Source organism: Pavona decussata, unplaced genomic scaffold (assembly GCF_977016875.1).
Source record: "Pavona decussata unplaced genomic scaffold, jaPavDecu1.1 SCAFFOLD_238, whole genome shotgun sequence".
Lineage (NCBI taxonomy): Eukaryota > Metazoa > Cnidaria > Anthozoa > Scleractinia > Agariciidae > Pavona > Pavona decussata.
The window spans coordinates 2,179,331-2,201,665 of NW_028145643.1; the positions used below are offsets into that span (position 1 = coordinate 2,179,331).

A 22,335-nucleotide genomic window follows, 5' to 3' on the forward strand; every position below is an offset into this window, starting at 1 on the left:
GAACAACTTAGTCGAACTACAAGGTGAGACTAGGAATTGATTAGTATTATCTCTAGAGAGCTGCGTAGCGAAGGAAATGAGTCAACTGTTCTTTTTCTGTGATATTTCCCAAACCAAAGTATAATTTGTAATAAGTCCCAACACCAAATAAAATTCCTTTAACTATTTTAACCCCAAATAATTTCGTTGTAAATATTTTTCATCACTGACAATTTTTATCGTCTAACACTTGAGTAACCATTACCTGTTTCACAGGCACTCGGCATTAAATATTTATGCTTGTTGAAACTGACTTCTCGAATAAGATTTAAGTTTATATATAACTTATCAGCATCGCGGATAATATTTATATTTGTACTGTAAGGTTTAAAGTTTTTACTCAGCCTGGAGAATTTCATCGAGTTGCCCCCAATGCAATGCTTTAGTTTACAGCTGTAGTTTAGTAAGGTTAGACGGAGGAACTTAAACATGTACAGGGTAATAAAATGTTATTTTCACATTCAAAGTATTTAAAAATTACGTAATTTTGTCGAAACCGAACTGGACTTTCTCAACCATTTTCCATATAAAGTAGTACTGAGCCCCACGCAAAATTTGCGTGTATCCGCGCGGGTTTATGAGGTGAAGGGTGGCGCCGTTTTTTCTAAAAATAGATTTTTTGGTACAACACAAAGGGACGAGTGGACCCCACGCTTACGGTCTCCATCCCTGATTATGGCCCCTGATAGCATACGTTTGAATCTCGCTAGGCTGCAAAACAGTCATTCCAGTTTTACCTTGGTCTGTGAGGCTCGCACGCGAATTCATGACCATTCATACTTTCCTCGCTTCTTGCCCGCAAGCAAGAAGGGTCTCACGCGAGACGGACGAGACGCATATTTGAGGCGCGAGCGGCGCGCGAAGGAAACGACCTCGTTCCCAGGGTCTCTCCCTGGGAACGAGGTTGCGAAGGAAACCGCGAGATGATTACCTCCGCCCCAATCCTTTCGTGGCTCGCTTCGCTCGGTGCTTTCTCAGCTGACCTAAATAAAGAGCTTGCTCGCAGGCTACTTTGCTTCCAGAGTTTTAATCTCGTCCCCAGGGTCCTCTCTCTTTCTCCCTCGGGATTAGGGCCCTGGGGACTGCCAGAGTTCAAACTTTTAAGTAGTCGCTTCTCCTGCCGTAAATTTTAAAAAGAAAACGACTACTTTTCAAAGCAGTGTCTGCTTTTTGGGCCTATAGCGCAATGGTTACTCAGCAACCACTGAAGCGTCGGTGCTCATCCTGGCCGCGTCACCTGCTGCCAAGTTTGACTGATCTGAGAGGTCACTTATTGCTTTGGGCATGGATAGCTTGACGCTAAATTAATAATTGCTTGAAGGATGTTTGCATTTTAAATCTACGCAGCAAAAGAGACAACCGAGACCACAAGAAACGGCTTCTACAGCTGTTCTTACCGATCTCGTTTTATATTGCACAAGCGCAATTCAGCGAGATACGTCTCCGTTACAGAGCGAACATTAAAAATAAACGCGCCTATATAGACATAAAATAATTTTTCATTTCAAAGCGCACCACTTTTTAATCCTTCTAGTTGTTTCGCAATCGGTTCAGTTTTCGGCGACAGTGGGCAGATCATGTCGACAATCAATAATGAGAGGAAGCATGCAGTCAAAACTACGCCGGACAAAACCTGTTAACATGTCAATACTATAATGTAAGATCAAAGAGGATCAAGTATATAAGGATACGAAGAAATAAAGTTAAAGCGATTTAAAATATTGATTTGGATTATATTTCTAAAAACACGCCCGACTGATATCAAAACCACTGCCTTCGCTTTTTTGTTCACACACTTGTTCGCTGTAGAGACCAGTGTTGCTCATTCTATTCTTGATATCCATTACTATCACCGCAAAGTGAATAATTAAAAAGTATGCCGAAAACCATAGAAAAATACGCGCCGTTAGAAGGATAGTTTCTTGCTTTGTTTCAAAAGTGGACATTTCATGGGCACGTTTCATGGCTGAAAATAAAAGGCCGCTTTATGGCAAATTTATTCACATTTTTGCTCGCTTTCGTTTTCTCAAATTCACAAAATACAGCTGATTTCTCACCCAGCTCAACCTTGAGTGTGTAAACAATAGATTTACGCGTGACATCCGTTGATATCACACGAAAATCAAACAACCGTGAACAATGCCGAAGTACAGGACAAAAGAATATATTACTGAGCACAAAAATAACCTCCGCTGGGTTTGGGCGACCGTTGACGTCTCCAGAAATCAAATGAAGCGAAAATACTGTAAACTTTCTTAATTCTCCGCTTGAGAAAGCAGAATTCTACGTTTGTATATAGACTATTTACTGGAACCTTGAAGGGTCATGAAGTTGACTATTTGCAGACGAAATAAGGTCATTTCCTAGTTGTGTTGGGCTTTTCCGGCGAGAGTGGGTGACTTCAGTCAACAAAGAGAACTGAATTCAAACGCGTAAAACACAAGGTAAAGAAGAGAAGCGAAACCTGGACCAAAGCATTAAAACATGGAGAGAAAGAAGGTTTAAAAGGTAGGTTAGACTATTTTTATTACGCTGAAATTATTTCACATGAAACGCAATATACCAGACAGCGAAAGTTCAGCTACAATTGAACATTTTCTTTCTTTTTAAGTTCATTATTTTAAATAATGTAAATAAAATTTATATGCTAGCTGCCACGCTGATTTAACGACCGGTTTGGCGGCCATAGTGTTCAAAAAATGGCGTAAGTAAGCAAGTGTGTCATGAAAATTCTCGGTATGTTGCCGAAATGTTGCGAATATTTCGAGGTGAAAAAAACAAGCTTAAGTATATTGTACTCTTCACAATTATTAAAAGGATGCTACAATCGTTCACTCATTCATTCGTTTGAATTTTTTAATAATAAAGTCAATCCTCATTGAGACTGAACATTTGTTCAAAAACAAAATTTAACTTTTGTCAAGTCGTCTGTCAGGGTAAGAACATTTTTTTTCTGGCCAGTGTTGGAAATCTAAAACTATTTGAAAGATTCTGTATTAATGATGGATTTCAGCCCTTAAGCGAAAAAGATTATCGGAAGCGCTTCCTTTGTTTCAAACCTTTTCTATAGAATTTAAGGGCGCAATGTTGTAGACCAACAGACTAACTAGAGTTAACTAGAGTACATTTATATTTTTTTATTTAAAAATTAAGCGTCTCATGGCTGAATTATATGCGTCTTGATTTAGCAGTTAACACTTATTTACATTCATTGGTCACGCGTCGCATGTACGGAGAGACAATAACGAGGTTCTATTTTAAGTTGAATCGTTCATCCATCAAAACAACACGAAGCATTAGACGCTGGGGTCATCTGTTTTAGCATCTGAAAACGACAAAAAAAATCAATAAAACACAGAAAAAAATTTTGAGAAAGCGAAAATCATAAATGGATTTAGAAGTTGTATTATATTTAAAGTCATGTTTTATAGTAACCTAGGTGACATGTTCTTGATACTGTGCTGCCGGTACTTCTCGAAACCGATTCTCGCGCGCATAAGACGCGAAACACGCGTGCGGTGGAGGCGAAGAATAGACCGTCGCTGACATTTTTCCCGGGCATTTTTCATGTCGGAAAAGAGATTATTTGTTGAATATTTCCATAATACAAAAAACTATATTGAATAACCATCTGCGAGTTTACATGTAATTCATGCTCAATTTCGTCAAGTTTAGCTCATCATTTAATCAACAGAAGGCGCACTAACGCTTCAATACGTGGCATCAAATTTTCATTCTAGCCGGTATTCGTCTAAATTGGGCGGTCTTAGAAAGGAACAATTTATACTAAATTAAATATTAATATCTGAGATGGCGCTGTTTCGTTAATTTTCCTTGCAACCGCATAGTTCTTTTTGGCAAGTGACCTCTTATTAGTGAAATGACGCCATTTCGTTGTGTGATTGCTTCACTAATTTCTCACAGCTGCGTCCTAATTAATACCATTGTGAAAGTTTTCAGTATCTTTCACGTCCACATGATGCAGAAATTCTAATGACCAGCAGGCCTTAATTGAATCCAACAGAGTAGAGCTGACGATGTCATAGAAAATAATAAGCGTGAACGCAACGTGGACCACAATATCCAGGATGGGAGGGGTGGGTGGGGACAGGGTGCAGGTGTTAGGTACACTCCGCTTCTCCTACAAAGGAAACATACTGTCACTTTGGATGGGAAAACGATTTTATAATAAGGCTACGTATAGTAGATCCTGTGTGGGTTTAGAATGGATATTTTAAAATCGCATTTCCCCCGAACTTTTCGGTTGTTTTTTTCAACAATCAGTTTCCTAAGCACTAAGACTTTTTTTTTTTAATTTTTGGGTAAATTCCGCTATTCTGATCAAGCCAAAGGGTCTTTCTCTGATTGCATTCGACCAATATTAGATACATACTCTCCTCACTGTTTCCATGGTTTTTTTTTTGGTATAAGTTAGGAGAGTTTGTGTGTAGACAAAGGCATTTTATTTTTGGTGGTCATAACTTTTTTTCACATGACCTTATTTTCTCTTGCAAGTAGTGATAATGTACGTAAGGAGAAGTTTAATACTAGTCATTAATGTACCGATCCCATTAAAGTAGGTGAGATCCGATCCGACAGGTAAAAAAAAACACCGAAAATGTTTCCCAGCAAAAGATAATAGACGAATTTGAACGAAATACAAACTTAACATTTATATCAAAATTGCAAATTAACTATGAGCAGATTGATGTTTTTTCTCACTGTGCGAGCTCGCGGAATTCTGTAAATCATGCCGAGATCTGATTGGTTCCGGTAGCGGGCGGAATTTTCGATCTTTAGTTGCGAACCTGGTCGGATCTGTTGCGTGATTGGTTGCAAAACTTCTGGCCTTTTTTCTTACCGAAACTTTTTATTCGCCGGCCTAGGTCAGCTCAGTCTGTATTACGAGAAACTGCGCCCATGTCCCTCGACTGCGTACTCGAGACCTCGAGCCGGTTTATTCCCAATACTGACCTTCCGTGTGGTAAATAAAATATATGGTCTATATGGAATCTATCTATCTGCACACGATAACTAGGCAACAGGGTTTAGCTCAGAGATAGATATGTGATCCTCTCCAGTTGGCTCGCGGTAACTGTAAGTAATAATAAATAATAGTAATAATAATAATTTATTCTAGCGCATAGCAATGCTCTTACAATGTACTGTAGCCGCTGGCCATGGCTATCGCCTTGCCGAAGGCTTTGAAAATGCGTGGATTGTCCGAATTCAAAACGTCATTAATGAGCAACGCCTAATTCCGGAACTTCTGTTTTCAGTAATGAAATAAATATGGGTCGATTGTGTAGCGGATGAAACTTTGGGCAAAATGGCTTAAATTCGTCAGCAGGTACCATATGTGGCTTGGATGATAATTTGACAGACTTTTTCGCAGTCTTTGAAGTGAAATGCTAGGTATAAAAACACCCAGATGTACAAAGAAGCCTGTGTTTTGTTCGATGTTACAGCTTAAATTCACCTAAGGAGATAGCTTATAGCTGTCCTTACGGCTACCGCTGAGAAATCCCACACTTGGATAGGAACATGACTTCGCTTCACTACACGTTTTTCTTTTCATTATGACGGACTCGGTAAGTGTACGTTTGGTGTTGTTTATTAGCGTTTTGGTCTCTGTTTTCATCGACGGTTTATTCGTGTTTTTTAAACTATGTTGACAGGCCTGCGTATTTGAAGCAAAGGTAAACACGAGTCTTGCTAAACGACGACGCTTAGTTGAGGTCACGCTCGAGTGAAAACAAATGCTCGGCTTCTGGTTTAAGCAGTTTCTGAATGAGACGGTGTAAAATCCAGAAAAAAGGCTCAGACTTCACGATGAATGAATAAACTCTACATAAACAGAAATCAATAAATACGTGTGAAAGAATCAACAAGAATCGTGAGTAAGGTATGCACCGTCAACAGCCGGCTGCACGGTACACCGCAGTCTAAATCATACTTAGAATGCATCAGAATGGAAACCTTAAGTTTTATATTTTCTACAATATTCATTCTGTGCTAAATATCCCTTAAAACGTTCTTAATGATCGTCATTGGAGTTTTATCCAAAGTTGAGTTTAATTTTTAACACAATTTCCACAAGTTTATAGCAATGATATATTAAATTTTCTTTATATCGCAATTTGATGTAAACCAGGCTAAATATGTAGATAACTTGCCTAGATTTAAAAAAGAATGCCGATGGTATGGTATTAATTAAATGTCGTGAACATAAAACGCCAATTAAGGACATTTTAAAAGGACAACCAGTTGCACAGAATAAATGATTGAGGAAACGTGTAACGAGATTGAATTGACATCCATCGAAAACTTTCCCGCTCATGAATATTTTTCCAGTAATTTGAACATCACTTTTCGTCGATTTAAACTTCCCTAATATAAAATTTGTCAGTACATATAATATAAATTTGACTGTATTTACAAATGATAAAGATTTCGGTAAACGGATTCCTTTGATGGGTGTACATATCTCGATTTACTTTATATAATTAGCTAGCTACTTAAAATTTTTGTCAGTTGTTGACTAAGGTGGGTTGCATGCTTGACCCATCGATAAAAATATATCATGTCTGGAGTAGTACCAAACTGCAAATGAAAAACAAACAAAAAATAGTCGGTCCGACGAGAATAAAATTACCCCAAGTCTGTAGTAGCTTGTAGTAAACATGATGAAATATCCGAGATTTAATGCCTGATAAATAATGCACCGTTGAACTTTTTATCACGTGTAAACCCAGATAAGAGTTCAGATGGACCCGCGAGCATGAAAGAAATAGTCTAAGAGACTTTGGGAGGGGGGAGGGGAGAGTAAGGTGACCCAGAGTCGGAAGTTGTGGATCCTATCCAATGAAAGCCGTTTAGAAAAATTTTTCAAAGGTAGATGGCTGCAAGTTTATCGACTTAAGCTTCGAGTGTAGATGTTAGATATGATATGCGTGGTGTATTTAGTAAGGTGATACTTTCCTCTGCGAGGTCACTGATCCATTGTGTTTCTATGACCACAAATAAGTTAAGCGTCTATTTCATGATCCATGTAGCGTGGCGCTGCATGCGAACGTCACCTTAGCGGAATTACCGCCTTTACAATATCTTCACAAGGAGAAAGATGCTAAATCCAGAATGATCAAATATGGAGGTAAATGTCCAGTCAGACACACTAAATTTAATTCTTATAACCCGTCTTACATCATGTCGCGTGGATCATGGTTCAGTCAATTCGCCCAAAACAAATCAGTCTTTGGTTTCCAGACATTTTCAATTCCGAGCCGTGAAAGAAAAATAAAAAATGGAGTATTAATTTAAGCTTAAGTTTTGAGACAAATATGGGATTTGGGGGGTTCACGGGCTTGATATTCCAGTATCTTACAAATCGTAATGCTCAAGCTTGTTTACATCCGTGACCTTTAAAATCCGGCCTCGCGCCATTGTACTCTTATTTGTTATTTTTAGTCTGGATCCTGTTCAAGCCTGAATTTTTTCAGGCTTTTTTTTTGCAGCTGCTTAAGTTGCGTTTATAATTGCGATGCTCTCTCATTTATTCATTATGTTATTCTGCCACCGCAGTATGCGTACATCGGCCTCGCTAGAGGGGCAGATAGACGACCCCAGCAGACCGCATGTCGTACGTCGGATTTTTACACCAAGGAAGTCCGATTTTCACAACTCGGATGTCGGATTTCGGAAGTCGCTACTTAGCCTCCCACGCAGACGTCCTTAGGGGTTCGTCATGCGTTTCCTTCTCGTGGGGGAGGAAACGCATGACGAACCCTTAAAGGACGTCTGCGTGGGAGGCTAGTCGCAACTTGGATGTCGGGGTTTTTTTTTTAACTCAGATGTCAGATGGCACCTATAAGCTTCCGTAAATGATATACAAGTTGACTTACATGTCGCGATGTGCCTCTTGTGCGTGGAAAGAAATGTAACGGGAAATCATTGTGAGCTACTGAGATTAAAGAATAGACCACCTCCAAAACAACATGACTTTTCAGTCAACTCGATGTTATGTGCAGTACATACCAGTTTATAATCATACAAAGTTTGATCATATTGAAATATGTTAAGGCCGATTTAGACGGTGCAAGTTTTGCTTACCACTGTCGCATGCGATTTCTAGAGCGCGCTGCTCGCGTCATACAGAGAGTCGCACACAACTTTCATCATTCAACGTATACGATTGCCTATACCTACGATTGTCGTAGGATTTTGAAACATGTTTTAAAATCCTGCGACATTTTTTGTGACGTATACGACAGTCGTAAGCGAGTTGTAGGTTTGATTTACACGAAACAATTCGTGTCGTAGGTCTGTCGTAAGCTTGTCGCATGCGACAAAGTCGAAATCGCCCTTTAGTTTGCGCATAAGAAATGTTTAAACATTATTATCATCATCATCATCATCAAAGTTCCTAAGACATACAAATATTTCCGTAATTTCGCCCGGGGTCGGATAACTGCAAAAGTATATCCCGCGAAAAACCGAACAGTTTTTGAAGAAATATGTCAACGCTATTTGTCTCCATAGTAGTGGACAAGGCAATTCAATGCGTGATTGACACGCGAGGAGCGCGAGCGAAACACGAATACGTGAATCGAGATTTTCTCATGTCGCATCTCATTGGTTTTGTTCATATCGGCCTTTAAGGTTATCTTCCATTGTTGCTTCTTGTAAAATTTTTTTGTCTTCACTTTTCCAGAGTGTGAAGAAAAGGAAAAGCAAGACTTTGCGTCAGTTTTGCGTGCTTGTCCGGAATGTGCAAACACTACAGGTCTTAACCCAGTTTCGGCTAAGGGACTGAAATTGAAACGTGAAAATAAGCACCAATTTTTGCTTGTTATTCAGTACTTTAGTATTTTGCGTCAATATCAGCGCGCTACGTCTTATCGGGTTCACCTGGAAACTTGCATTTTTTTTTTCTGTTTTACTCTTTCAGAATATGGAGAAGTTAGAGATAGTTATTGCGGTACTCGTTCTGTGTCTGGTAGCGCTGGTTGTTTATGCAGTTACCTCCTGGACACTGACGAGGAAGAAGAGACGGAATGCGGATGCCGACAGTGAGAAGGACGCAGTGCCGTACAAATACCTGGAAGAAGAAGCAGAGCATGTGCGCAAGAAGGTCGCCACAGCTTATGCTCAGGAGACCATGCCAAGGATTACCATCACTCCTGTACAGCCACGGCCAGACTTCCCCAAGGTAAGGGACGGTTTGAACTTGTTGGTTACCTCTTTTATCTGTATAGGAGGATTATCAAGCGGGAAAAGAATTTACCAAGTTAGTGAAAGAAGTGAGGAAAAAGAAATATGGAAAAAAAGCATTTTGCTCACGAGGCTACCGGCCCCGTGGCACACGGTTGTTTACAAATATCTTTATGGCTCTCGCTTTTATCCTTTAGAGTCTCATGTCATCAGACGAAACACCCACCACAGATGAAGAAGAAGAAGAGGAATCACAGAGTGATGATCATCCGGATCTGGGCAGACTTTACTTTGCTCTCAGATACGATCAACACCGGTAACATCATAAACAATATTAGATTCTTTCTTCCTACGTTTTAGCTTTTAACTATTTGTATTTCGAACGTGCTATAATTAACAATTATTCCACGCGCGCGCGTTGGCTATAATCATCTCATATCCAGCAAGCGCGAGTGATTTTTTTTTATGTTAGAAACAATCAAGAAATATTGCTAGATCTTGTAGATGATTTCGCTGTTTTAAGGACCTCCTTTTGTTACTGCACATACGTTCTACGCATCTCGCGATGGTCCGAGAAAGTCGGGTTTCTTGACAGTGGTGCCTGCTAAAAGAGAGATATTTTTGCGCCGTTTATAACTACGCGGGAAAAACAAATCTCGGCAAGGGTTATTGGAATCCGAAAAGAAAATCAATTGTAACCATGCATTTTTCAGAGATAATTTTAAAGTTTCAATTTGGGAAAAAAATTTCATTTCATACATTGTTTTGTATTTTGGCGCTTTTTAGAATTATTGTTGCTTAATTATCTCTAAAAAAAATGCGTGGTTACTCCCAATTTTATTTTGTATTCCAATAGCCCTCGCTAAGATCTGCGTTTCCTGCATAGTAATAGACCGCGTAAGAATACTTTGGTATTGTAGTAGGCACTGTCCTTAAAGAGCAACCGGAAGCCAATTGAATAGACGCTTTTTCTCGGGCATGCTATAATGGCTCATATACCATGGCCACTAAGCCAATCAAATTCCTGGAATGGCATTATAGAACAATCCAGTTTTTAATAAAAACTAATACACCCAGCCTTGGAGATGAAAGGTGCTCAGACTGTTAATATGAGTGACATCAATTAGTGGAAGTAAAATTTGAATCATGTTTTTTAAGCGCCCATGTTTGGCTGATCTATTATGTGATTCGGTAAGGAGCTCCATTTCTTTCTGCTGCCCCATTTAAAAAACTGTACGGTTTCTGCTAACTATGTAAACTATAGATTTGTTATAGGTGAGCCTTTACATTATTGCATATTATTGCTATACAGCTATCTCAATTAACGTTGACGTAACAAAGTTTAAAGCTATAAGACAAGACCTCAAGATTCTGTGGAGTTTTTTGTGAATAAGTTCATTAAAATCACCTTTGCCTGGTCCGTCCAGTGAAGATATACGATGGCGAGCCATTTGGATGAAAGAAATGTTAGGATATCAAATGGATGAGGTGGCAGCCTCTTTGAAGGTGTCTTTAAGCTTTAAGCTTTGACCCGACAACGTTAATTGAAATAGCTGTAGACATATCTGTCGGTAACCGGTATTTTCATTCAACGTTTTTTGAATTCTTTTCATGTAGGTCTATGTTGATGGTGCGTCTGATTCGAGCTGAAGACATTCCAATAGAAAACCAATCCACCTCTACTTATGTAGATGTTCACCTTCTTCCCTTGAACCTTCAGAGCCAGACAGTTGAGCCTTACGACACCACAATTAATGTCAGCTTCAGGTATTGTATAAGGGTTTCGGAGAGGGAAGGATTCTCCAGAGCCCTGAAATCCACTTGTAGCCCGCAAGGATAAAATTTTAAATCTCGTATTATTTTTGCTTGTTTTGTAGACCGGACCCCAGGGCACGGTTGATCGTAAGCCGATTAACGCTAAACCCCGATTAAAGATTAACCGAGCTAATTTTATTAATGGTAAAGAAACGTCTAAGTCAAAAATGACGAACAAAAATCTTGAGGAAGACTTTTAATTAATTAGTAATTAATTTCGAACGAAAGTTCACGTTACCCCAGGATTAGCTTAATCAGGCTTTGAACAACTGGTCCCAGGAGCCCAAAAACCCTTTTCTGAATCTCGTATACGGTGAAAACCCGTATAAAAGAACCTAACCAGGTTAGCCTAAAAATGGTCTTACCTGGTGTCTATTGAGAATAAAAGCTCGAAAACGGTGCTTGTTACTGGTCCAACAACTAGTTCAATATGGGTGTGTTATCTTCTTTATGTAAAGTATACACGAAATTAACTCTCTTACGACTACATTCGGAGCAAACCTTGCTCTAGGTCCTCTGATTTATTCAGCGGGTTCTTTAAGCATAATACACCCCCCCCCCCCCCACCCCTCCTTCCTTCGCTTCCTTATCTGAGGAAACTAGCCTCAAAGAATTGTTTCCCTATTGGAGCGCATTGCATTTTTATGTCAGCTAATGTTCAATGCAATGGATATTTTTGAATCAGAATGGTTTGGTTTAGCGGATTTTCTGTGGCATCCTCGGTTATAAGAGGCTAATATTGTTCGGGAAATTCCTCGCTTTGTTTCATGTTACATTATTTATATATCCTATTCCCAATCTCTCTCTCCAGGGAAGTATACGAGTTTCCGCTGTCCCAGTCAGACATGGCACTGCAGACACTAAACCTTCACATCTGTCGCTATGACAACTACTCCCGTAGGACTTCTGTTGGTGATGTGTTTCTGGCTTTGGCTGAACTAAGTGCGCAAGGCATTGATTTTACCAGAGAAGTGTTTCTTTGTCGAAACATTATCAGTCATCAAGAGGTTAGAAATTAAATTGCATGTCTTTCCAGTTCTCTTTTTCTTTTTTCAATAACTTGTTTTAGCTAAACCTTGGGAAAGTGTGTTGAAATAAAAGCAACTTATTTTGAATTCAGTGCGGGGTAGAAATTTGAGGACCTACCGTTGAAATTTTTGAGCGTTCGTTCGCGCCGCTTCCAATCGTGTTCAGTTGTAATATACGACTTTTCTAGATGGGTTACGATGCCCACCCTGCTAGCCCACTTCCACTTCACTCGTCTGTTTTGTTGTTGTTGTTTTTTTGTTTGTTTTTTAGTTTTGACGCTTTTGTTTGCGAACGTAAGACGGAAACCTCGTAAGCGACGCATTCTTACAACGATTTTCATCGTTGCAAGGTCGCAAAGAAAGCTGGAGACCTCTCCACGCTAGCCAAGTTCAGCCGTTGCGAGACAGGTTGCGCGAAAGATTGCTTACAGCCTCGTTCTCAGGGTTCACCTGTACTGAAGGAAGGCGCCTGTATTGCTTAGCGTTTTAGTGTAACTCTGCTTTTAGAAGACGATTCCGAGTTTTCTGTGGGCAAATAGCAACATAGATATATGGTAAATTATATTAAATTTATCGTTCTGCAAGGTGCACGAACGTCTTTCATTTTTCTTGCTTGTTGACATTTTAAACAGATATACCGTACACTGGGCAGGAGAAAACGTCTGCATCCTGCTACTGAAGACGGAGAGCGAGAAGAGGAGGAACAACGAGAAACAAAACCCAGAGAAAAAAGGGTTAGACATTAATTTATTTTAAACTTTAAACTTCAAAACGTATCAGTAGTTCTATCCAAGGTCATGTGACCAACGCAAAAATATAAAATTTGTACTTCATGTACACTGCACCTAAACATCCTTTACATCACTGGTTAATAACCTACTAGCTCGAGGCTTTTATTGTTGAAAGGTCGTGGCAGCCATGAATGAGCGAAGAGGCGTTTGCGTACAAAAATAAATAATTAAATAAATAAATAAATAATCAGAAGAAATGTCTACAGTCATAGCTGCAATATTCTCCAGTTCTGTCTCGAGCAACTGGGGTTAATAAGAAGTTTATCAAGTAGTGTTCAGAGCATATTATAGCCTTGACTCGCAATCTTCTTTACTTTTCCTGCAGCCGGCAAAGAGAGTCAGTTCTCAGAAAATGTGGGATGTACTTCGCAGAGCTGTGCGGTCAGGTTCATACAAGGGGGCCCACCTACCCAGCGACTCAGCAATGTATTGGGAATCCATCTTCTCACCAGGAACTTCCAGTCCCGAGGGGTACAATTATGCATCGCCGAAAAGCAGCCCCGTCAAATCATCCGAGTTCTATTTCTCCGGTCCTGGGCCACCTGGTGAGCCTGAAGAAGAACAAGGAGCATCTTGGAAAGGAAGGCAGGAAACCACAGCTCACTACTCGCCAATTCCGACGGACGAATCTGAAATTGAATCTTCCGCGAATGAACAAGACACCAACGAAAGACGCAGCGAACGTTCCCATTCTCCCGCGGTTGAACCTGTCCAGCTCTCCCCAGCTCCCGAGGAGTACTATCGAATAGTACCCATCACGCCTTTCACTCCTCGTCAGGACTATAGAGAAAGAACCGAGCCCTCATTCTCCTGGAAACTACCTCAGACATTTACGTCACACGATCGTGACGTAGTTCAAACTCTTTCCCAGACCTATAAGGAACCTCGTGTTGTATCTTTCGGCTCGAGGCCGCGGTATGAGACAAGAGACGGGGAAGAACCCCCTCCGGCTAAACAACGTTTATTTGACCGAACAACGGTTAAAGGTGGAAGAGAAACAAGGGGACATAGACAAGCAAAGACTTCAAGGCAAAAAAGGCCGGAAAGAAGAAGCCGAAAACTTGTTTCAACCAAACATTCAAGAAAAATGTCTCCGAGAAAGGAACCTGACGGAGAGCCCGCGGAACACGTGGTAAGCTCAACTCGTGGGAGAGCCAAGCATTCAGCTGCAAAGTTTCGGGTCAAGTCTACGTCAAGAACTCATAAGATGGCTTTTCGACGAAGAGGTTCGGGGCCTGCCGAAGGTTTATCGATGACTCCTTCTGTATTGTCAGAGGATGTTCACGCAACAATGCGCTTCCCATCAATTTCCGTTGCAGAGCACCTAACTCCGCCAATGTCTGCTTTAAAAGACTTTTATTCCGTAAACCGATCACAGTCGGATCCGACTGTGGATGTCGAACACTTCCGAAGCTTAGGCGAATCGTCTTCGGAATCCCGACGTACTCGCTCAATGTTAGAATTCCGTGAGGAATGGACAGATGAAGAAGAGCCATGAGACGAAAAATCTCTTTAAATATAAATCAATATTTTTTTCAAAAATCCAATTTGCAGAACGCCTGCCAATAATGCTCATAGATAAAAAAAAAATATGGAATTCGCCATGGTGTAAAATTGTTTCTTCGCAAATTCTATAACATATATTAAAAAGTGAAAGGATAAAGTAAAGCCTTAAGTAAGAGGAAAAAACATTCCTTAAATCTTATAGCAGTATTATAGGTTTTATATATTAAGGAAATCAATGACAAATTAGTAATACAGAGTTTGTGACTGAGATGGTATAATACTTGGTTGTCATCAACTGGTCAGACATTTTGAAAATGAAGATAAAGTTAAAGCTTGTTCTGAGTTATGTGATTGTCTAAAACTAACCAATCCATTGTGTTTTGCCTGCATTTTTTTTTTAGTTCGCGCTTGGAACCGTTGCATATTTTTCCTTTTTGTTCTGACTGAGTATGTTTCTTTGTCTCTGTCTCTGTCTCTTTTATTTTTTCTCTTGTTTTCGCTTCCATGAGGGACAAACACGATTTGGTTGAAACGCTGGATCTTAAAAATTGAAACTTTTACAACATTTATGCTTTGAAAATGGTGTCATAGAGGCATCGAAATGTCAGTTAACATTATCACCGCTTGTTTTTATTTTAAACGTTTACAGACATGCAAATTGGTAATATTCTATTCGTTTCAGTAACAAGATTTCAGATATATCCCTTGTGACTGCTTGGCCGGATCCTTTATAAACATACAAGAAGTCACAGACCAGAAAATGGTGCATTTACAACCTTTCCCTGGCTACGTTTTGTAATATGAAGATAGTGATCAATTCTTTTTCCCTGAATATGTCGTTCTCTGTTGTTTCGCTCGCTGTTGCAGTGGTGGTGAACAATGTGCAAAATTTTACACGGATTCTTTACTCTGAATTTCTCATATTTTTTTAAGTTAAATATTAAAACTTGCTCAATTGGTCGATAGTCAATATTGCTGAGAAACTGAGGAGAAACTGGGACCAGCAGCCTGAACAGCCAAGCATCATGGGAACCAATGTAGTTTGACTTCGGGCCACAAAAGTCTTTCGCGTTACAGAGGCGAATGTTTTCCTGGGTTTCATGTCTTGTTACAGTCAACCCAGGTCACGCGTGAACGATATTTTTGAAATTTGAACGGAGTTTTGAAATTTACATGTCAGTTTTCAAAATCGCCAACGAGATTTCAGAGTTCCCGTATAAATTTCCCTAGCTTATTAACAGTATAAAGCTATGAATTTTTCTTTACATTGGAAAATTGAATATTTCAAGAATAACAATTGTTTCCCACGTATTTTGAATCTTTTTTTCAGTTAACGCGTCTTTTTCGGAACGACTTCCAGAGAGATGTCCAACATTTCATTCACATGTCGGACATTACAAAGAGAAATTCGAATGTTCATTTCATTCTTGGAATTACTGTTCACGCGTGACCTGGATTGACTGTAATGCGTACACTGTTTTGTTGTTCAAAATGTCTTGATCGAGATACTCAAATCCTTTACCGACGTAGCAGTCTGCGTTCATAATCATCGCATTTTTATGTAATAAGTTATTCGAGGCGTATTCAAAGGCATCTTTGTAGCGCATGCGCCGACCAAGGAAATAAAAGACTAGTTTCCAGTTCAGAGCTTTGATGAACGGAGGATCCTCATGGCTTTCGCAAAGAATGTGGATTTTCTGTACCTGAAAATAAGAATTATACGGCATGGTTAGAATATGCACGTGGTCTCCTCAACATAAATGATTTAACATTTGCGGAAATATACAACTGCAAATTAAGAACTAGTAGCGCTCGCATGATCGTAAAACACGGATCCGGCGCCGCCAAGATCAGGATAAGCTAGGATTAAAACCCAAGACCGTTCCCAAAGCACGACAAAATTTGACAGTTGTCCGTAAAAACCCAAAGAAGACAATACTCTTAAAGTATAGAGCATTGTTATATGTTGAAGAAACTCCCTGGTCATACGCTGATCTCTTTGGATCTATCCTGAGTAAAATTACGCGTACGTTTTCACATTTGTCTGCATGGTTTTGAAAGACAATCGGTGCATATACATTGCTATTTTAGCTACCTTAGGGAGGCAAACTGCAACTAGATCCAACAGTAGCGAGGGGAGATATTTTCTGTCCCGGTAAAACATTTCAAATTTCAACTTTAAACTGAACTGACGCGACCTTAATGCCCGTTTAATTCTCAGCTGTAAAGGAACGTTATAACGGTAATACTGTATTGCTATAAAATTTATTTTCGGGAAAATGCTATAATCAGGGTCTATCGGACGATGGTGAACGGAGAAAAATAAGGGGACTGTGAAGTTTGGAAGTCTATGACAATGACTATATTTAGACTCCCTTTTTATTTCCCTTCTCGACAGACTTACAAGAGGATTGAATAAATTAACGTACGTGAGGACTAAATAATTGACTTACCGGAGGACTGAATAAATTAACTCTTACGCGAGGACTGAATAAATTAACTTACGTAAGGACTGAGTAAGTTCTTTTGGAGGCAGTAAATGAACTCGTTCTGTCTTGTAATCAGCCTGCTGCTATTTTTTGGACTACCGGAAGTGTTCAGAACCGGAAACTGAATTATCAGATGCAATCGGGCTCTTCCTTGGTGGACGTATATTTTCTGTTTCTCTGCTGAAACCAAATTCTTGCTTACAAAACGGTTGATGGTTCCACTGGAATTGTCATTGACGACTCCTCCTAGTAACAAAATTTTCCATGACATTAAAGGTGGCCATGCTCAAGACCGTAAACTGCCGATTGTAGGCCCTGGGCTTATACAACTTCGTAAAGAGGTTTTAGATGGGCTTATAAACGGAGGGGCTTATATCCGGGGGGTTTATAACCGGACTGAAAAACCGTTTCGAAACGAGCTATAACAGTATTGATCGAAATACGTTTTTCATTAACTGGTTTTTAATTAAGCTTTAAAACGTCAATATTTGGAACAAAATTAAAACTAACAACACGAACGAAACTAGAGGGGGGGCTTATATCCGGGGGAGCTTATAATCGGATGTATGTTTTGGTTTACAATGGAAGTAGATGGGCCTATATAACCAGGGAGGGTTATAAGCGGCAGTTTATCTTTTGGCACGCGTAGGTTGGGATCTAATCCCACAATGATCACGTCCATTTTCTGATTCTCTCTTTCGTCTTTTCTTCCTTCTTACCCAGTGAACCAGCCAGTTGTTTTATCAAATAAGTTGATAACGTAAATTGGCCAACGCAAATAGCTACGTTTTCCCTCCACAACCAACGCAGCACCACAGTTCCTTTAAGAAACATTCCCTTTAGTCCGTTAATAAGGCAGCCAGTGAGCCTGTAGTCTGTCAGTCAGTCAGCCAGCCAGTCAGTCAATAAGTCAGTCAGTCACTCATTCTGTCAGCCGTTCAGTTAGTGTCAGTCAGTCAATCAATCAGTCAATCAGTCAGTCAGTCAGTCAGTCAGTCGGTCATTATTCAGTCAGTCAATCAGGTTGTCAGTCAGACAGTCAGCCAGTCAGTCAGTCAGCCAGTCAGTGAATCAGTCAGTTAGTCAGTCAGCCGTCAGTCAGCCAGTCAGCCAGTCATTCAGCCAGTCAGCCAGTCAGCCAGTCAGCCAGTCAGTCAGTCAGCCAGTCAGCCAGTCAGTCAATCAGTCAGTTAGTCAGTCAGCCGTCAGTCAGCCAGTCATTCAGCCAGTCAGCCAGTCAGCCAGTCAGCTAGTCAGCCAGTCAGTCAGTCAGCCAATCAGTCAATCAGTCAGTCAGGCAGTCAGTCAATCAGTCAGTTAGTCAGTCAGCCGTCAGTCAGCCAGTCAGCCAGTCATTCAGCCAGTCAGCCAGTCAGCCAGTCAGTCAATCAGTCAGTTAGTCAGTCAGCCGTCAGTCAGCCAGTCAGCCAGTCATTCAGCCAGTCAGCCAGTCAGCCAGTCAGTCAGCCTGTCAGCCAGTCAGCCAGTCAGCCAGTCAGTCAGCCAGTCAGCCAGTCAGCCAGTCAGCCAGTCAGCAGGTCAGTCAGTCAGTCAGTCAGTCAGTCAGTCAACCAGTCAGTCAGTCAGTTAGTCAGTCAAACAGTCAGACAGTCAGTCTTTCGTTGAGTCACTTTGTCACGTTGCACTTGTCTTTCCGCTTCGTTTTGGGTCAGGTGGTAAAACATCTGGAAAAAGCCGCCTGCGTTGATCAGTTGATTAATTCAAACATGAAGCTGGATTTAATTGAGAACAAAAGATGATAGTGAATAAATAGACATATGAAAACTTTCTTACCATCCAAATGTCGCGAAGTAATATTATTACTATATTCATCCAACGAAAATCTTTGGTTGGGAATGAAGCTGTCCGATGTTAACCAATAGAAAAGCAACAAGGCAAAAATGATTCCCAACAGAAGAGGAAATGGAGATCTGACCGTCCTACACCTGCACTGGACAAAAGAAAATTATGCTAATCAGTCTGTGAAGATAATCCTGATTATGATGTGCACTGACGAACACAAGAACGATGAATAACGACAGCTTTCGTTAAGGTTGGTGTTGACTTTTGTAAGGTGGTGAAATTCTAAAGAAAAATAAAAGCAGACAAAACAAAAATAATATTTCGAACGGCTATAGGCTGTCGCTTTTATATTTCATATTTCACATGTGAAATTTTTAAAATTGCTATGGCGACGTTTCTCGATCCAATAAACAAGTCAAAAACTCACAATCGCGATTTGTCACCCGTGATATAAATATCATGGTAGTACTTATAAAAAATATGAAAAAATAGCTCTCAAGACCGTCATAAGTTGATTATGGTTTGTGAAATTTAGTGTCAACTGGCTTCGGAAATTAAGCGTGAGCCGTCGCGGAAGTGAGAGATTGGTTATTCTTTATCCCTATAATTTGGAGGCCAGTTAGCTCCCTAAATCCCCCAAATACCAAACATCCGGCACCAAGCTTGTAATTAGCACTGAAAATATTGTTCAGTTCTTACAACTGCGTCATCATTGAAATGCTTTTCTGTTATCTCTTTTAAAATCTCTGAAACCTCTAACAGGGATCCAAACGATTGTTTAACGGCTATAGGGGAAATACTATTCGAGGTGTATTTTACTGTCATTTACAGTTACTTAAAAATATTTATGTGGATGCATTGAGTCAAGAACTCCAGATGCCAAAGCACTTAACTCGAACCAAAAACGGCGGTAGAATTATGTTGGAATTCCCCTTAGTTACAAACCCTAAGTAGAAATTAGGCCTGGCAAGAACCAGCAAAAAATCTTACACCTCGTCGGCGGAATTTAACACACGACTTACGGGTCAGATCACCGTCGCTGTTGTGGGTTCCAATCCCCCGCAGGTCAAAGATTTTTCTTTGTCCTTCCTTGACCCAAGCTTCCTTTCAAGGGTTTGTAACCCGGCGGGGAAATTCCGAGGAAAGTATTCTTAACTTTAGAACTTACATAGGCCTAAATTTAATTTCTCTCACTGATTTCACGGGTGCTACGCATACAGGACTCATCATACAATTTGAAAGCACTATCATCGGCCCCAATCTCTTACCTTTGATATAAAACTCGCATGCCGGCACCACAGGAGGTATTAAGTCCGCTCGGTTTAGTTCATACCTCATGGTCACTTCACAACCATTCTTAATTTCCCTTCTCAAGGGAATAGCGTTTAGATTCACGTTTTTGGTTATCAACGGCTTGTCTTTCATCGTTCAGTCAAGGATATTCACGCTCTCTGTGTTTCTGCGGGTTGTTTATTGTGCGCGCGTTTTTCGCGTCTGAGTGCTTGGCAACCACTATTCAAGAAATCTGATTACTCAATATGGGCGCTATCGATTGGCCTTATGACGACTGACAAAAAAGTAAACTGGACAGGATTATCACAAGAAATATCTTAAATGGAGAGTCCAAAGGCACCTTTAAAAGGGTCACGTGATAAACATAACCTTATCAAACCAATAGCAAATACTGCTGTAAGAAAATATAATGTTCAGCACCATCGCAATCCATCGCAACTTCCACATGATAATTTCCACCATTCTCGCATGTCTCAAACTTAGCATGGCACTGTCAAGTGAACATTCACAGAAAAAGGATATGTAATTTCAATAGAACAGAGGTTTGTTTATTCTGTGTTTACTGGCTCTGATAATTAACAAGTGCTTTGCATTTCAAGAACCCATCTGCTAAACTCCAACACTTTACGCTACCTTACTGAGCTGACGTTCGCTTTCAATTGATAATTCGAAGAGTTCTGGCCCCGGTTGTTCGAAAGCCGATCAACGCTAATCCACGATTAAAAGTTAACCGAGGTTTCCATCTCGTTCGTTGGAAATGTTTTTAAATGCTAATCTTAAGCTAACGGTAAATAATAGTTAAAGTCAAAACTAAAGGATACTGAAAAACCCTTTGGAAGAATTTTGTTTGATTAGTGATTATAAACTGGATTCAAAGGTCACACTAACCCAGGATTAGCTTAATCAGGCTTTGGACCTTGATGCTTATTTTTCAGTATTATTAATCCAAGGAAATCTAAAAATAATTATTTATTTTGCTTAAAACTATCTATACTATATACTCCATTTATTCCGTTACTCTATACTGGTTTTCTGAGATTAAAAACAGTATCTTTGATCACGGATGCATGGCCAGGATGGAATTAAACTGAATTTAGCCCAGTTTTCGTCCCCTAGCAATGCTTGCGTCTTGTAAAAAAGAACTTAAATCACTCACATGATTGTGGCTTGTTCCCCTACATCTTCCTCTTGTTGGCTCGTCCGCATTTGGATCAATAATTTTCATGGCCAACACTGAAATTTTGCTTTGTTGGGTTAGAAGTGAAACTTGCTGTGTCAAATAAAAAGCTTTTTCTTCTAAGTTCCATTTGTGACCGGTTGACGAGGAAATTTTTACAAATCTTCGTTGAGTAACGGAAATAATTGTTTCTCATTGTCCGAACAGCAGCGGCATGTTGCTGTTAATTTTGTCAGTGGAAATTTAAAAGTTTAAAAATCGATGAGTAACCAGGCATAATTGTCCCATTACTATCGGCGTCTATCGAAAGCCCACACACACTGACAGATACCTGGACTTTAACTCTCATCACGAGTTGAAACACAAATTAAGTACTGCCTCTACCCTCCTAAATCGGGCAATCAACCTCCCGAGCACCTCCGAAGGAGTAAAGAAAGAGCTGACCCTCGTCTCCAATGCGTTGAAATCAAATGGCTATCCATCAGCAACTATATCGAACATCCTAAAGAAGACTTCGACCCCTGAAATCATCCCTTCCCCTGAAGAGTTAGAGGGAATGTTCTTTAGGTTGATAGACCCACCAGATTCCCAAAATGGCTTTGCAGTTTTACCATACATCAAAGGCGTCACTGAACCACTTACAAGAATTCTTAACAAGAATGGCATCCGAGTCACCACCAGACCGGTCAAGACCCTGCAACAGAAATTTGTGTCTCCTAAATCTAGACCCCCATCAGATCGGCAAACGAACGTTGTCTATAAAATCCCCTCTGCGGACTGCACATGGAGTTACATTGGAGAAACGAGCAGATGTTCACACACTAGAAAAAAGGAACATATTCGAAACACCAAAGTTTTTAAAACTGGCTCCAACGTTGCCAGCCTTGCGTGGCTCGAAGGCCATACTATTGATTTTGAGAATGCACGTGTCATCGACAGAGGCAATTCACGCGTAAGAAAAACGCTGGAATCTTGGCACACTGCGATAGCTAGCCAGGCAGACAATAATGCTAAACATCTGCCAAGACAATACTCAATTTTATTATAACTTTATTAATGACATCAATATTTTTTCTTCACATTAGTATTTCCCTTGTATTATTGTATTTATTCATATTTGTTCGTTATTTTTTCTCACCTCTTTGTATATATATTTCTGCCTTCGCTTTTTACATCTCACTTTT

General features: G+C 40.0%; 2 protein-coding genes across 4 annotated transcripts; one reads left to right on the plus strand and one right to left on the minus strand.

Moving 5' to 3' along the window:
* The first annotated feature begins 2,215 nt into the window (after positions 1-2,215).
* On the plus strand, positions 2,216-14,724 carry LOC146457741 (uncharacterized). 3 transcript variants are annotated; one of them, XM_085091637.1, is made up of 7 exons: positions 2,216-2,547; positions 8,987-9,247; positions 9,447-9,565; positions 10,867-11,016; positions 11,876-12,071; positions 12,725-12,826; positions 13,209-14,724. In XM_085091637.1, exons 2-7 carry the CDS (start codon positions 8,990-8,992, stop codon positions 14,379-14,381), a joined length of 1,998 nt encoding a protein of 665 aa, XP_084947763.1. In that variant the 5' UTR covers positions 2,216-2,547; positions 8,987-8,989; the 3' UTR covers positions 14,382-14,724. The 3 variants fall into 3 exon arrangements, with proteins under 3 accessions (XP_084947763.1, XP_084947761.1, XP_084947762.1); XM_085091635.1 differs by lacking the exon at positions 2,216-2,547 and adding an exon at positions 5,308-5,630; XM_085091636.1 differs by lacking the exon at positions 2,216-2,547 and adding an exon at positions 7,122-7,192.
* Positions 14,725-14,857: 133 nt separating this feature from the next.
* Positions 14,858-20,094, minus strand: LOC146457742 (uncharacterized). Its single transcript, XM_085091711.1, has 5 exons — positions 19,950-20,094; positions 18,673-18,824; positions 16,895-17,124; positions 15,859-16,092; positions 14,858-15,492 (listed from the first exon to the last, which is right to left on the minus strand). Exons 1-5 carry the CDS (start codon positions 19,967-19,969, stop codon positions 15,136-15,138), a joined length of 993 nt encoding a protein of 330 aa, XP_084947837.1. The 5' UTR covers positions 19,970-20,094; the 3' UTR covers positions 14,858-15,135.
* Between the last annotated feature and the right edge of the window lie 2,241 nt (positions 20,095-22,335).